Source organism: Trachymyrmex septentrionalis, unplaced genomic scaffold (assembly GCF_001594115.1).
Source record: "Trachymyrmex septentrionalis isolate Tsep2-gDNA-1 unplaced genomic scaffold, Tsep1.0 scaffold13, whole genome shotgun sequence".
Lineage (NCBI taxonomy): Eukaryota > Metazoa > Arthropoda > Insecta > Hymenoptera > Formicidae > Trachymyrmex > Trachymyrmex septentrionalis.
Genome location: NW_017304438.1, coordinates 4,025,375 through 4,041,820, shown reverse-complemented (window position 1 = coordinate 4,041,820; position 16,446 = coordinate 4,025,375). Strand labels below are relative to the sequence as shown.

At 34.4% G+C, this 16,446-nt stretch overlaps 1 protein-coding gene and 1 long non-coding RNA gene across 5 annotated transcripts in view; one reads left to right on the top strand and one right to left on the bottom strand.

Moving 5' to 3' along the window:
• LOC108756763 (organic cation transporter 1-like) overlaps positions 1 to 11,133 on the bottom strand; it is a 20,021-nt gene extending 8,888 nt beyond the window's left edge. For all 3 annotated transcript variants that reach the window (XM_018500797.1, XM_018500798.1, XM_018500800.1), the window contains exons 1-2: positions 10,749 to 11,133; positions 9,458 to 9,820 (exon numbers count right to left, since the gene is read on the bottom strand). In XM_018500797.1, the coding sequence (XP_018356299.1) occupies positions 9,458 to 9,820; positions 10,749 to 10,874 (489 nt within the window). In that variant the 5' untranslated portion in view covers positions 10,875 to 11,133. The remainder of the gene's footprint in view (positions 1 to 9,457; positions 9,821 to 10,748) is intronic.
• LOC108756766 lies at positions 3,080 to 5,319 on the top strand. Of its 2 annotated transcripts, none has more exons than XR_001939862.1 (3): positions 3,080 to 3,152; positions 3,869 to 4,171; positions 4,382 to 5,319. It is a non-coding gene; the product is annotated as an uncharacterized LOC108756766 (long non-coding RNA). The 2 variants fall into 2 exon arrangements; XR_001939861.1 differs by having other exon boundaries at positions 3,091 to 3,152; positions 3,988 to 4,171.
• Positions 11,134 to 16,446: the final 5,313 nt, after the last annotated feature.

Genomic DNA, 16,446 nt, shown 5'->3' with positions numbered 1-16,446 from the left:
GGGGGGGGGGGGGGGGGTCACGTACGTGTGTGATCTTTTAATATGGAAATCGCATAGGCTTGTAGTTCATACACGACGGAATGCACATATGCGTGCGCGTATTTGTACGCGCGCGTCCGAAGGACGTTAAGGTGTATTGGTGAGCTTCCCACAGTGAGAGGTGTCCATCACCCTCGTTTGACAGGAGGAACATGATCCCCCCTCGCGCCCTTTAAAGTCCAGTCTCTCTCTCTCTAACTCTTTCTTTCTTCTCTGTCACGATCTCGCGTGGCAAATTAGACACGAACGATTCAGGCTCGGTTCCACAAATGTAAAAATACACACTGTACTAAAAAACATACGCTAATGATAATTATTCATTTCAAATATTTCAAAATTCATATGTCCGTAAATCTACCATAAGTTCATCATACAGCATTAAATTTATTTAAAATATATTCTGAAGCCTAGGAAGTTTAATACTTTAATCAAGATATTAAATTCGATTTGCTTATTATATAAAGTAGTTTCTTCGATTATATAAAAAAATATTTTACAAAGTAGTTTTTAAATAATAGTTTTTAAACAATGGTAACAAATATTCTTTAAAAAAAATAAATTCTTACTTTGAGTTACATAATGTTTTTTTTTTAATTTGTAATAAGTATATTTTAAGATTATTATCAACAAAATAGTCTTCTCTTTTTGTTAAAGAATATTTTGTTGATAATAATCTTAAAAATATACTTATTACAACTTTAAAAAAAACATTATGTACTCAAAGCAAGAATTTATATATTTTTTTTTTGAAAAATATTTTTTACCATTATTTAAAAACTATTACTTATAAAAGAAAGAAAGTAAATTAAGTAATCACTGTTCTTCAATCGAATAATATTCTTCTGTCTGTAAGATTAACTTTAATCGCGATTTATATAATATAACTTGCTCATCTCTTTTTCTAATTGAAAAAGAATAACGAATAAATTGAATCAAAATTAAAAAGTTAATCTTACATTGACGAAACCAAACTCTTAACGTACCTATGTTTGACCTCTCTATTCACCCTATGTATTTAGATGTAAATGGTGACAGTGAATGTATATTTACATAATTGGATTTAATAATACTGTAATTAAAAATTTAAAATTCGAATTATAATTAGAATTATATGCGCACACATATATTTCAGAAATTCTCTCTAAAATGTAATAAAATGCTTACGATTTTTAGTCTATTTTTGCAAAAATGGATCTTATTGATATCCATATTCGTGCGACATCGCAAAATAGTGTTGAACAAATAAAAAAATTTTGCATCTTCTTTTAGAGATCTTTATCCAATAAGTATAATGAAAACACGATTTTATTTATGCCAAGACTTTTGAGGAATACATCCTTAAAGACATTGATTTCTCATATTTGGAACTGTATGAGTTTAAGAATTTACATTAATTCGAAGATGATTAGTTCCATTAGTAGCAAGCAATATCAGGGAGTGCTGTTCCGAGTTAATAAGCGTGTTCGAAATCTCAATCGAGTATCTATTAGCCTCGACAAATAAAGTCTACCGGTGGGTGTTAATAGTTTTGACACGAAGTTTGATTTAAGCAAATTGCCACTCACGGACTTTCGAGGTCTGCGCGAAACGCGCAAAAGATAAATTGCGCGGAAAGACAGGAGAGTGCGCCCGCTGATGATGATGTTGTCGAGTTATTGTCAAGGGCAATGCACGCGCCCATAAGGACGTTAATAACACGTGTGTTTTGTTACCCTGACACACTTCGAAATCAATATTAATATGACCGCAGTACTGTTCATTACTGCGATTGTTTGCACTGCTCGTTACACCGATTCGACATCGAAATTAATTAAATTCCACATCGCATTATGTTACATTATACGACAACGTTCCCTTACTTTAAAAATATTTTTTGTCATTTTTGTAAACAACAAAATCAAGTTTTCTTTTTGATAATAATAAAAAGAATAAAAAGGAAAGAGTAAAAAAGAATAACAAAGAGAGTCTTCTATACAGAATATTTAGAATTAAGTTAAGACAGTTTGATAATTAAAGTTCGAAGAAGAAATTAGGTATAAACTGTTGGTGATGTTTCGAGTTACGTCACTTTTGATGAATTACTTTGCATTTCTTTCTTTGATAATTTATTAAAATTTTGTAGGATATCAAGCAGATATTTTTATGATAATTTCTAAGAATATATTTTTTTCCGATATTATTTAATCAGTCAATTATTTTCTGTGTTAAATTAAAAATAGTTCTTTTCCTTTTCTGAAAAATATAATTTGTAGTTTTTATTTTTGAAATAAAGAAACGACAATACTAATGAAACAAGGCATTGAAGGAAATTGTGGTGTGAAATGTTAGGCGAGAGAAAGAAATCCAGCGAAACGATACTAAAACTTTGCATTAGTCGTAAAACTTCCCCAGAATTAATGGGTAATCAGGTTCAATGTTAATTGAACAATTCGTAATTTCTAACCTATTTTTTTTTTAATTAACATCGAAATTTGACACAACTTAAAAATTTCTATTCGCCATACGATATTCATTTAGGACTGTGCCAGTTTTATCTATTCGCTTGGGTACGCGTATTTACACGCTCCGGATTTACGCAGACACATGACGCAAAGAGCCATCGAGGCAAATCCTGTCCTTCCGTTTTCCGTTCTTAATCGCTATCACTTTCTACCATATGGAGCCGTACGCTAACGCGCTTCAGTCACCCCTTTTATCGTTTATACATCGCTCGTTTCATCACAAAAAATGTCACGCTGCGCCTGTCGCAATGCGAATTAAAACATATTGCTGATACACATGTATAGATTTTTCCACAAAGCGGCTAGTCAAGCAAATTCATTGCGCAAGATATTTTTAATTAAAATTGCTATCATTTAAGTTTATTCTCACTATTGATTTAAGCATAGATGCTTTACGACCTTCATGTCCTCCAGATAATTAATGCAAAAAGAAGACTCGGAATTTTTATTTAGTTTGATTTGAATATCAATCTAAAGTCAACGATTTTCAAGCATTCTCGCGTTCATACATATTCATATATTCATTAAGCTGTTCGTTGATCCGCGTGATGTTCAGAATGATGATATTCTAAGGGGCCTACATGAACAAGAAGCCGATGGAACAAGCAAGAAGTAATCACTTTACGAAATATGTTTATTCTGTGTAGCGACATATTGCAATAACAAGTCAACAAGTCAAAGCTGTTTTTCAAGATTCATAAGAAAATCCAATTTATGGAATGTTTGCAAAAGTTTATGGAGTTATTGTTAGATGTTACTAAAATTTATTGTCAAATTTTTTAATCATATATTATTATAATGTTGCTTTGAATTATACTAATTATATTCCTTGGCTATCAAATTTAATATTTAATAGATGCTAATTAAATTCAATACTATTACAACAGGCTGCCTTGAAACTATTTATGACGTACAACCTTTAAAAAACAGCAGATTTGACATGAGTTAACACGTCTAATCCTCATGGCTTTAGTATCACACTTGCCTTCTAATTATAAATAAATAACAAATAGTGGCGAATATGTACGTTATGAGGCTCCAGAATAAAAATTAAATTCATGATAGCTAAGTAATAGGTATGATAGGCAGGAAGTTATATCAATTGTAGCTTAATAATAACAAATGTAACTAAAAAATTTTACAATAAATTTTAATATTAATAAACTCCACGAACTTTTGTAAATATTTTATAGTTATAAAACTTATTTTGTATATTAGCAATAATTTTAATTTCCATGACTTTCTCGCCTGAATCTTGAATGATTGCGTCAAGTAATGATTTAATTGCAATCATATGAGTGTTGTACATTATTCGATACATATATCAGATTTCAGATATAGATTGTGCATTTTAAGTATACGAAAAATGAATATAAATTATCTTTGCCTACGAGAGACAAATTAGATTCGGCAGAAAGTAGAGGATGTACAGTGTATTCGTCTTCAGCACAGCTGTTTGTCACATGTCAATACGGAAAAGACAATGACCTGTTCCATGGTCTCGTTCAACGTGGTATCATTAGAGCGAAGCTCCTAAATCGAGCAATAAATCATCGGATCGGTCGGAAGTAAAGTGAAGTATGAGCGCGACTGCCCACGCTTTTTGCCACTCGTGTCTCTTCCTCGTCAACGTACGTCCGCGAAAAAAAAATACTTCTCTAGGTCAACCAAGCGTTCCAAAAGAATAATTTCATTGTTTTGCAACAAAATACCTAGTATTAATTAAGCAAGTTATGTAATATTTCAATACAAATTAATACTTGAGAAGTAAAATGCACAAGTATTATTGTTTGTAGATGTATTGTGTCATCTCAGCTATGAAATTGAAAATTGCGTTACAGAAATGTTTCGGAGACACGTCGTTAGGCGATCGGTAAACAAAATTTACGAAAGAACGCGAGAGATGCGGAAATGAGCACCTTGCGCGAAGACGCGAAGAGGAAGAGGGACAGGCAAGAAAAAGAGAAACGGAAGTTGGTCGCGTTGAATCCGGCAGCAACTAAGTACGTAGGAATATATACCCTCTGCATGAAGAGAGCTGGCAGTTTGTGCGAGGCGTTTGATGTGACATATCACATGACCGGATGCGGGGGTAGGTAAATTGGTCGGCAATTGCTGACGCCACCAGAGCTGCAACCTATCGGCCAGTCACTCGGTCGCTCATCAACCTTGTTCACCTGTTGACAATTCTTGTTGCTGGAATTCTCGCCTATCTCGATCGAAATCTTAGAAATCGTCTGCGTCAACGTAAAACACGCTACGTCACCTCCCGCAATTTCAGGGAACGCATGATGAATCGTTCATTGTGATGTTCATGAATCGACCTATCATTGCAATCACTCTGTCTAAGATTATATAAATTTTTAACGCTGCCTGAGTGTAATTAATTCATACGAAAATTCGTTATGCAATAATTTCGAAAAAAAAAAAATCAAAGGCTACAAGAGATACATTAATTCCAGTAATAATTTAATTTGCTAACTTGATAATGGTGTAGCAAAACGTGACATGCATACAAATCAACGAGATTTATTTCCCACGTTTATCGCATTAAATTAAATCCCCGTGCAAAAGGGAGCTACATTCGGCTGTTGTATTTCACGTCAGTTAAATAAATTTTGCGGATGATTAATTGAAAGAATGGAAATGTAATGGCTGCATTGTAATGGTTGCATTCATGCAACCGTAGATTGCACTGAATAAAAACGTGCAAATATGGAGGAGTACAGAACGAACAAATATATAATGAACATAAACACGATACCGTGTGAAGCACTGATAGGCCTAACGTCGCGGTATCAGATATTTTGAGAAATGCGCGAGTAGTATATCATAATTTTGATTTATCAGACGTAACCGTTATAAACAAAGCGTAGAAAATATTCATCTAGATATGCAAAATAAATATTCGCTCGATCCACAATTTTGGCATATAAGCGTACTTTTTTCTTTTGAGAAACGAATCGCTAATCGCATTTCGATGGTATTTACGTTATCGCAGAGTTAAGAGAGAAATTTATGGTAGCTATGACTATAATTACATGATATTATAATTACGTTTTTTACTGTTATATTAGTAATAATAATTATATGTTATATCAAAATAATTCTATAAATATCTTTATAATTATATTATTACCATAAAAATGATAGCAATTACAATAATTTTGTAGTCATTTTCAATGCCAACTACATATAATTTTTTATAGAACTGTACAAACATATAATTATTATTACTAACATTATAGCAGTAATAATAATTATAATACGATGTTGTAGTCAAACTACCGAAACTTGGTTTTTAGTGCAAATTGTTACACACAACACACAATCTGCGAGATTATTTTATAGTTTTTTAATGATTTATCGCGTATGTCAATTAATTGTCATGATGTCCGCTATGAGATTACGGTCCACTCAGCGCAGTAAAGTCAGTGGAATCGAATAGAAGAATAAATGAAGAAAAAAAAACGCCTAGATCTTCGACTCCATGCATCACGATTCCTATTACGCCAGCAGCTCACCGCGTTGTCTAATTGTGGCAATTTAATAATGTCTTAATGAACACTTACGACTGCTGCCATGTGATCGCGGGTTTGCCCGCCGGCCCAGTTGTTTTCTTCAGTATTCAAATACCGACGGAAAATTGTCCCTACTTCTTTCGGTAATGTGATACGCAGTTTGATTACACGCGGACTCAATATGAACAAATGTAGCCTTTTTGAGAAACTTTGCAATAGAACTGAAGTATAAAATCGTAAACAGAATGTCAACAGTAATATTAGAAGTAAAAAATAAGCCACGCTTCATTTATATTTAATACCTCTATATATGTAAAATAATTTTTTAATTCGAGTTCAAGAAAAGTCTAGAAAAGTTTACATTGTCAAAAATTATTTTCTATTACATGAATTACATCGCGAACTTCATCTCTATAAAGCTAGCTATACAAGTAACTTGTCAATCAAGCAAAATTAATGAAAATCATATTTTAAACATGTTTTAAACTTTTTTTTTATAATGTTGTTTAAAGTATATATGAAGCATTTAAAAAAATGTAAAAAAACCACAATGTTCTATTCTTGTAAAAGATAATGTTTTTTTAAAGCTTCTATCTGTGTATGAACTTTGGAAATTGTCCATTCGGTGACTTTTCATTTACGTTTTTATCAGCCTAGGGTATTTGTACTTCTACATGTGGATAAAAAAAAAACATCTTTTACAAGAATAGAACATTGTTTTTTTACATTTAAAAAAATTTTTAAACAACCCTGTTGTTAAGCATACTTGTGCCAAGCATACTTGTGTGTTTGAAATGTGTGTGCTAATTTGCGATAACTGAGTAGTTTTGTCATATACCTATATGCTCCAATAAACTTATACGTGCATACTTGACAAGTTTACTTAAACGTATGTGGCCAGCCTAATGGGAATTGATAAAAAAAATTGGGTAAAAGAATGATAAAAAAAATTGGATAGAAGAGAAGTAATAGGTAACAGAGAGGTGGAAGGTATGAACCATCTAATTGTAAGATAGATAAACACTTGAAAATGTAGGTTTCACCTTTTCTTGAGTTCATACACTGAGAAGAAATTATTAACTTGATTAAATGTGTTTAGTTCGTAGTGATTATTTAGTTCAAGTATTTATATATTTAAGTTAAATATACGTAAATCAACAAAATCTTACAATTTTAAACATGTTATTTGTTTGAATTAACAATTTATTTGCTTGACAGTACATACTGCTGCGTTTAATTGAATGAATTAATATTTTTTTGAAACAGCAATTTTTTTCCTCAGTGTATTATTAAGAGAAAATTATTCTATCTACTTATTCTTTTTTAATAACTTCAGTGATTAAGATAAATTATTTCCTTTTAATTTCTTTTATCTTTAATAAAACAATTAATTTTTAAAGAATAAATTCTTTCTCTCTATCTCTCTCATTATTTTTTTCTCGCATTCACTTGTTGTATATTTTAGAACAACTCTACTCACTTCGAACTTAATTTTTTCTTTTATCTCATATTTTTATATTCTTTCGCTTTGGCACTTCGAACCACTTTGTAACCTTGTGGTCTTACGCATCTTATTTTTTTTATATTTATTTTAACTATGTATTTATTTTTATCAAAACGCTTGATGGGACTTCCATCCCAAAGAACTCAATACATGGTAATTTCTCTCTTCTCTCTTTCTCTCTCTTTCCCTTTCTTTCTTTCTTTCTTAGTACGCTGCAAGAAAATCTCATTTATTTCCTTTAGAAAGTTCTTTTTATTATAAAGGTATCAATGATAATTTGAATACTTCACAGTAGCGAAATTGTACTACAAAATGTGATAAACGCGGGAACTTTGTGTCTCAGCATTTGGCCACTTTGTTCTACGATATCGTGCTTAATCGGAACTAATCGCGCGTAATCCGCGCTGCACGATTTAATCCGTTCGCGCCAATCATATTCGTCATCGCCGGCAAATACTTCACGGAAAGCGAAATCGTCCATACGAGAAAATTACAAAGACACGTAACTTCATTCCACGAACGGGACTGCAGAAAACTCGCGATGCATCGCTGGACAAACACCCGGGCACTACGAAGCCAAAGGCCAAGGCAATGTGGGTGAAATCCGATGCTATGCGAGGAAGAAATTTGCTGGCGACGATTAAGGCGTGGGAATATTAAACAAATCGTCAAAGCTTGTTTTGCGTTACAATTGAAGAATAAGAAAACAGATATACATTTATATTCGGATAACTCTGATCTTTTTGGCACTTTTATAATGAATCCGTAACTAACAGCCACATCATCTATCCTATGAGATATATTATTTCATTTAATTAATAAATACAAAACAAGAATTAAACCAAAGAAAATCGGCTACATTCTTTATGATTGGTCCGTTAAATTTTCTACCATATGTTCGACATCTTTTCTGATAAAAATATGAATTTTTATTTCACTAATAAAATAGTACAGTTACTGACTTCATCCATTTGTAAAAGTGTTTTTTTTCTTCTTTCGCAAATTCACGAACATACATTGTAAAAAATAAAACGTTTTAACTTAAAAACGTTTAGTGGACTATCAGTCCGAGACATAAAAAATTAACACAAGAATGTTAATTTTTGTATGTCTCAGAAAATCCATTATACGTCTTTAACATTTTATTTTTTACAATACAATAACTATGATTTTAAAGAATAAATAATACGAGAGATCTGTATCAATGATTAATGAATTTAATTTGTTAGTACAGATTTATTTATTATGAACGTCCTCTCCTCTTCTGTAATATAATTGTCTGACAATAGGATGATTATATTTTGTTTTGCAGATGTTTTACGATTAGAAAAAAATATGTACATTAAATGATTACTCGATCATAAAGTCGAAATAACACTATTTAAATTTACACACATTACATTGCGTAACATATAGAGACGTTATATTAAATACGTATAATTAAATACGTAAAACACCAGAAAAAAATATAAAGTGCAAAGAAACCTTCAATCGCCTTTTTTAAATGGAGACATTTTATTTTAAAAATTAATAATTTTGTATACAATAACTAATTTTTAAAATAAACTATTTTAATTAAAAAATGACTTTGATATACAAAAATCCCAGTTTTATTTTCCATTGAAAAACAAGTAATTTTACAACAAGCAATAATAATTATTGCACTTGTCGTAAAATAATCACTTATCTTTTAATGGAAATAGTGACAAATAGGACTTGGATTTCTCTACATCAAAGTCGTCTGAACAATCCACTAGATCTATTGCCCACTCGCAATCAGTGCGAAACCTGAGTGCCTCAAGTACCTTTATAGACGACAGAAACAATCGTCTCGACATGCCGGCGAAACAGCACGCGGTCTTTTTCGGTGAAAGAGAGAAAGTCGAGTTTACCTCTGTCACGAGGGTGCTGTCGTAGTCCCTGGTGTCGTAGTTCCATCCGTATCGGCATTTGACGGTCGGCCAGTCGGGGCTACTGACCGGTGGCGATCGGGTTGACGGTAAGTCAAACGACGGAGATGTGGTCAGTGACGGGCTATCGGTGGTGTTGGATGGATTGGCGCCTTCGAGCCACAAATCTATTATCTCCGTGTAGTTCACGTCAAACATATGACACTTGGAATAAACCCTCCTGCCATCGGACTTGACGCTGTAAGGTATTGAGAGTGCCTTCCTCTCCTCCAACGACATCAGATCCGTCATGTTGTCCAGTTCCGGTATCCTGCACCAGTGCTCTGGCGAGGCGCTCACGAACACCTATCTCGAAATCGCGAGTCTTAATTAAGATTAATTATTCGGACCTGCGCGTCATTTTTGCATCTGCCCTTTACCGCTTGTAGTATTGCTAATTTAACAATTCGATTTTTATTACTACAAATTCGGCTTTTTAGTAAACAGTGTAAGAATCAACATGTTTAATACTTTCCATATTTTGTAAATTTTAATTGTTGAATGGACACACTTTTTTAATTCATTAGTTTGTTTTCGTATATTTTATTAAATTAAAACTTAAATTGTTGCAAAATTTCTCTACGCTTAAACAACAGCAGATAAACTCATCAGATAAATTTTATTTCTGTGATAATGTATATATAATTAATATTGCATATATTAATTTATCATATGATCAATATATTCTAATTTATCAACAAAAGTATCCATATATTTACGTTATTTATTATAAATGTGCAATGTTTTTTAAAGATAAAAATATCTTTAAAATTTGTATTTTATAAATTAAAAACAAAACTTATTTCGCGTCGTAAATTTTTTTGCAAAATGTTACTATTGCTCTTGGTGCTTTCTAAAAGAAAAAATTTAAAAAAGAAAGCGGACAGAAAGGAGCAAATACTAGTTGTAAAATGTTGCAATGTTCCTTTCTGGTCGTTTTCTTTTTTAAATTTGTTTTGCAAAAAAGGAGCCGCGCGCGATATATATTTCTAAATTATAAAACTTTATTTCTAAAACTTTCAAAGTGAATCTCACTCTGAAGAGTGAAATTTTACTCTCAAAGATTGAAAATCGAGCAACTCTTTTTCAAGAATTGCTCAACTGCTTTCGTTCTACAAGTGAGACTTTACTGTAAAGAATTTCGAGAGTACTCAAGGCACTGCAACCTTCATCTCGATAATAATCTCCAAAGCAGAGGGCACATCTCTGAAGCGACATCAGACAACGTGCTTACTTGTGAGAACGCCAAGAAGGCGGCTGGCAGGGTGGCGGGTATGCATAGCAAGTAGTACATGATGTTCTGGTATCGGCCCTTCTCTCCCACGTGTAGCAGCACCTCATCAAAGTCGATCGAGCTCATCTTTCCGGCGATACCGCGACTCTGCCGTATCTCAACAGTTTGACCACGACGGCGGCTACGACGACGACGACGATCGTGCACGATGCGACGATGGTGTGGTACACCTTCGAATTACACGGCATGACCGCCGTCGCTCATCCTCGAAGGCAGCCACGCCGAATTACAAACGCACGTTTCTCGCCCCCTTCGTCCGAGATCGCGCACCGAGGAATCCTCCTCCTCCTTGGTACTGTCTACCCTCGCTAGTCTCCACCACCACCCCCCCGCCTCCTCCTCCTCCACCTCCTCCTTTTTCTCCTCGTCCCCCTCGTCTGTCCCACTGCCTTCCTCCGATGTACCCCCGAGCCTGTTGAATCGGGCTGTTTCGAGAGCGATGGGCTTTCCACGATTCGGACGCGTGCTCACAACGCACGTCTTGCTATCAGGTACACTGAGCTCAAGGTCGCGCACGGCACCACCAAGATCACTACTGCTATTGAACTTAACGAGTCGCGGTTGATCGGGTCCGAGATGTCGATCTGCGTCTGGCTGCAATAACCACGTTGCACTTCATGTCTCATGACGTCGCACAAATTTCGTTAAGTTTGACTCAACACCGCGACAAAGCGCACCTTCGAGAGCGTCAAGTCGATCGTGAGGACCAGTTTGGTCCTCGATCGTGAGGACTCGACGAAAGGAAGGAGATTGATAAGAAGGAGAGCGATAGCCGCTCGACTGTCAAGTGGTCTTATCCCAGTCGATCCTTTTCACTTGCGGCGAGCCTCCCCTCGCTCGCGCTTTCACCGTTGTCTCGAGAGGATTGAGTTAGTCTCTCTTGCTTTTCAACAACCCTCTCGCGAAAATCGCTTTGCGACTGTTCACCACGTCTTCTCGCAGTAATAAGGGGATTATCTTGAACGATCACTCCGAGTAGTCTCAAGTGTCATCGAAAGCGCGCCCGCGATTTAAAGTCCTGCAATCGATCACGCAAATAACTTCTGGAGATCCGATTCACTTGATCGCGGCGCTCGTTGCGGCGCTCATTCACTCCTGACTGTTTACGGAAGTGTCCGATTGACTCGCCGTTTTTCTCCCTCTCTCTCTCTCTCTCTCTCTCTCTCTCTCCTTCTTTCTCTCTCTCTTTGTTAACGTGCATGCACGTTTATTAACGAACGCGCGTACTCCTCTGCACTCGCCGCAGCTCGCCGCAATTGAACACTTCTCGACACCGCTCGCGGCTCACTCGCGACAACGCAGCGGCTTCTCGTTTCGCGGCTCGAGGGATCGTCCCTTCATTCTCGTTCACGCACCGCGTCCGCCAACCACGTCACGATCGCGATCACGAGCGCGTAGATCCCGCGTGGATCCAGCCGCTGCAGCGGACAGCAGCAGCGTTAACGTCGTCCTCCTCGCGATAGAGCGGCTCATACGCCGCGGGCATCGCGGCCACGACGATCAGCCATTGCCGGAGAAGATCTCTCTTCTGACTCTACCGAACATCATCTTCGTCGGAGTCTCTCCACCTCCTCTCTCGGCTGATCGAGAGCCGCCGCCGTCGCCGCAGTCTCCGAACGCTCGTCCGCCTCGCCGCTTCTCCGTCCTTCTCTCTTTCTCTCTTCCTCTTTCTGCAAACGAAATTCCCTTCGTAGTATGCTATTGTCTATCGTAAGTACTCCGCTGCTCGTTAGCTTCCGCGTGCAACGCACGAGATCACGAGCGATCTCTCAGACATAGCGCCGATGGATTTGATGTGAGGATCGCGTCTTCCCCAGAAAATATGTTATGTTCCACAAAATTGATATTGCTTAAACCAATAAATGTTATAAATATCGAACGACTGTGAGATTATTTCTTGGAGAGAGAGACTAGAATTTCCTTTCTATTTTTCTTCTAGAAAATAATAAAATCTTTCATTGATTGAAGTATTGTATAGGTTTCGAAGAAATTCACGATGCTCGGCTAATGATACGATTCCTTAAAACTTTTGGAGTAAATTTTACTCCGAGGAGTAAAATCTCACTCTTAAAAATTGAAAACTGAGTCACTCTTTTTAAAGACTGGCTCAATTTCCATTCTTTAGAATAAGATTCCTAAAAATTTCGAGGGCATTAGGTTATCATAAAAACTTATCGTTCTCTTTTACTTCAAACTTTGTTATTGAACGATACAATTGATTGTATATAGAGAAGTATATATCAATTTCTATGATAGGAAGTCATCCTATCATATTTCTTCATCTCTATAAAAGCTTCATGATGCCATGTTCCCTAAGTTTAATTTATCGGCAATATATGGTTGAGTTTATTTTTCTCACGTCGTTCAACACGCTAAATTTTTTATCACTACGAGAATATTTTAGAGAGAAGAACAAATAGTAGTCAGAAGGGGCGAAGTCTCCAAAGAATAAGAAGAATAGGGTAAAACAATCCCATCAAACGCCAGTAACTTGTTTCGGACGACCAAAGAGACGCAATCGAAGTCTCCTCGGTAAATTGTCGTTCACGAAGTAAAAAGAAACGGAAAAAACTTTTGAGACAACCTAATACAACGCTGGAAGTTTGTAGAATTCATTATTCATGGTATTAATGCTTGTTAATCACGCCTTCTCTATTCTAATTGTTCTTTTTCTAATCAAATATTCTTACTTTTGTAAATCCTTACTTTTTTTAGCGTTTTAAATTCATGTAATCACTTCCTCAAAATTTCAATCTTCATGATGTATGCAGGCTGTCTCGAAAATCGCGAATCAAAATATAACAGTAAAAAGGTTCTCGGAAATATTAAATTAAAAAGTATTTTTCATTCCGAGCAGTACTTTTTGAGAGATAAATATGTAAAACTGGTCAATTACAGATTATAGTTAAACGGCGACCTGTCCGTGAGTTGCCACACACAATGACTAACTATCGATGCACGACTGTCTGTGAGTTACACATCGATAGTTAATGATCGCACGTGGCGACCCACATCATTGATGTAGGCAAAAACGCCTTCCAACAAAGATAGGTGCGTATCTCCTATTATGTTTGTAACATGTTGTGCTATTGTACTATTTTCAGCATTGAGACACGCGAATGCAAATCTCGCTTGCTCGATGCGAGAATAATTGCGCATTCTTATTTTTTTCTTCAAATCCTTCTTCCCCAGAAAAGTGTTTTTGTCTTTTTCGCAAAGTATACTCCCCTTTAGAAAAAAATAAAAGACATTATTATTATTATTATTATTATTATCATTATTATTATTAAATAGAAATTTAAGTCCGAGTTGAAAATTGATTATCGAAATAAATTTTAAAAACTGCAATATAAAATATCGAATAATATCTATAAAGATATACATCGTTTCTGTATAATCATTAATTAAAATTAATTGAGATTTCATTAAATCTCTGTTTAATTAACTCGAATTAAAATGGTTGTGGGAATGGTTTAGCATGAATTACTTTAATACGCATGCAAATATATTTCTCTGAAAGGTGAAATGTCAAACATATTGAGTACACATGACGATAACCAGAATAAGGAAGCGCTTATTATAACTACTTCTGCAAAAAGCAGCTTCTATCGAGCGATGAGAATAACAAGTAATGTTTGAAATTTACGTCATCTGATGCAGGCTACGATAAGTAGAGGAGTAAGTACAAATGTATTTCGTTGTTTGTTTCCAGTACGTTTATAAATTATGATCATCCGGTGCTATTGCGACGAATTTTCTGTTATATTTTCTGTTATTTTTTATTTTCCCACATAAAAATTTCCAGCGCGACATTATATTACTTGTGTACTTAAAATGATTGCCCAGCTATATAACTATTAATAACGTAAAAAAGTTGTGTATGTCACGATTTAGCACTGTGCTTCGCACCCTGTAATCTGTCTTTATTGCATCTATTCTTTTCAATATTAGAACTAAAAAAATTTCCGATAATGCAAGATATGTGATGACATATATTTTAAAGACAGATTCTTTGTAACATTTTAAGACGCAAAGTCTAATACAAAAGTGTTGAAGCTAAAATAGTTTTCAAATGGAAAGAGTTTAAAAATTGCGAATGACAGGGCTAGAATTTTGCGCGGTCAGCGATAGCAAGATGATTAGTGTGAAAATGCTTCCTCGAGTACTATTTTCTATATAAATACCTGAATATACCTATAATAAGCTTTCTTTTGTCTATGAATTCTTTGACTCACAATTAGAAACAGTAGATATTTAAGGCAGCAAAACGTAACAAAATGAATAAAATGATCGCACATGCAAGTTATGGCTAGATAAGGCCGTTAATGGCATGCCCCCACGTGCTTGCTGATAAATTAATATCGTCACGAAATCGTCGATAATCGAGCTTGCAGCACATGTCTGTCTTCTTCTCAAAGAAGTCTTTCCTTAATAAACGATGATAACAACTCGCACAGACTTAGAATGTTGCCAAGATTTTATTTACTGTCTCATGGAAACAACCAATCCTATTTTGTTGTGTGGCGTGATCATGCGTAAGCAATGAGGAAGTTTCGATGATACGAAATGTTAATATTTGTTATTTTGTCTGAAGGAATCAACTAGTAGTCAAACTGATAATGCATTTTTCCTGTAAAATAATACCTTCGTATTTGTGGAATTTGTGTAGCTGATATTGCTTTGATAATGATACTAAAATAACTGATCAACTTATATTGTCATTATCATAATATTCACTGTATCGCAAATGTTATGTCTTAACGTAAACGATGTTATGCTTTGGAATTACAATGGCAAATAAATCTCTCCTCTTTAACAATAAATCTTTCTCCATCTTTATCAATAAATCAAAGTATATTTAGTTAGCTTTAAACGACAAGAAATCTCTTAGAACTTGGATCAAGTCCACGGTTCTTGTCCAAAATTTTTATTTTGATTTTTATCACGATATAATTTTAACAAAATAATTTATAAAAAATAATAAATAAAATGCCAATTTGAGCCGACACTGGTTATTAGTGTGTATTATATAATATCATTTATTCAAAGTGAATATTAAACGTATACGTTTCGACTTACGGTCAAGGTCTTCTTCAGTACAAAAGATAAATTTACAAAATTACATAGTGATCACGTACGTAAAAACTAATAACATAAAAAGAAGAGAAACCGTGTGATGATGATGTCCGAGTTAATCTTGATCATTTAATTACTAAGTTAACCAAAAAAAAAATATTTTGTTTTTAAAAAACGACCATCCTAAGAGTTGTAAATAATTAAAAAATTAAAAAATGTTAACATGAGAAAAAATGGTAAAAAACTTACATGACTATCAAGATTGAACTAATTTTATAAGGTTTGTTGCACATGTTCTATTAAACTGTTCCATTTACTGTATAATGCAAATGTGAATAAAATTAAAAAGTTAATATAAATAGTAAAAAACCAATTTTAGTTCACTTACATAAAACAAATTTTAAAGATATAAGACACAACATAACTGTTTGGTAGACAGATGTAAAATGAAAGTGAGAGCAACAGTAAATAACAGAATATGTACTTACTAAAAAAATAAGTAAAAATATAAATAATAAATAACAAAGTATAAACGATATAGATTATTTATATTTTTAATCGA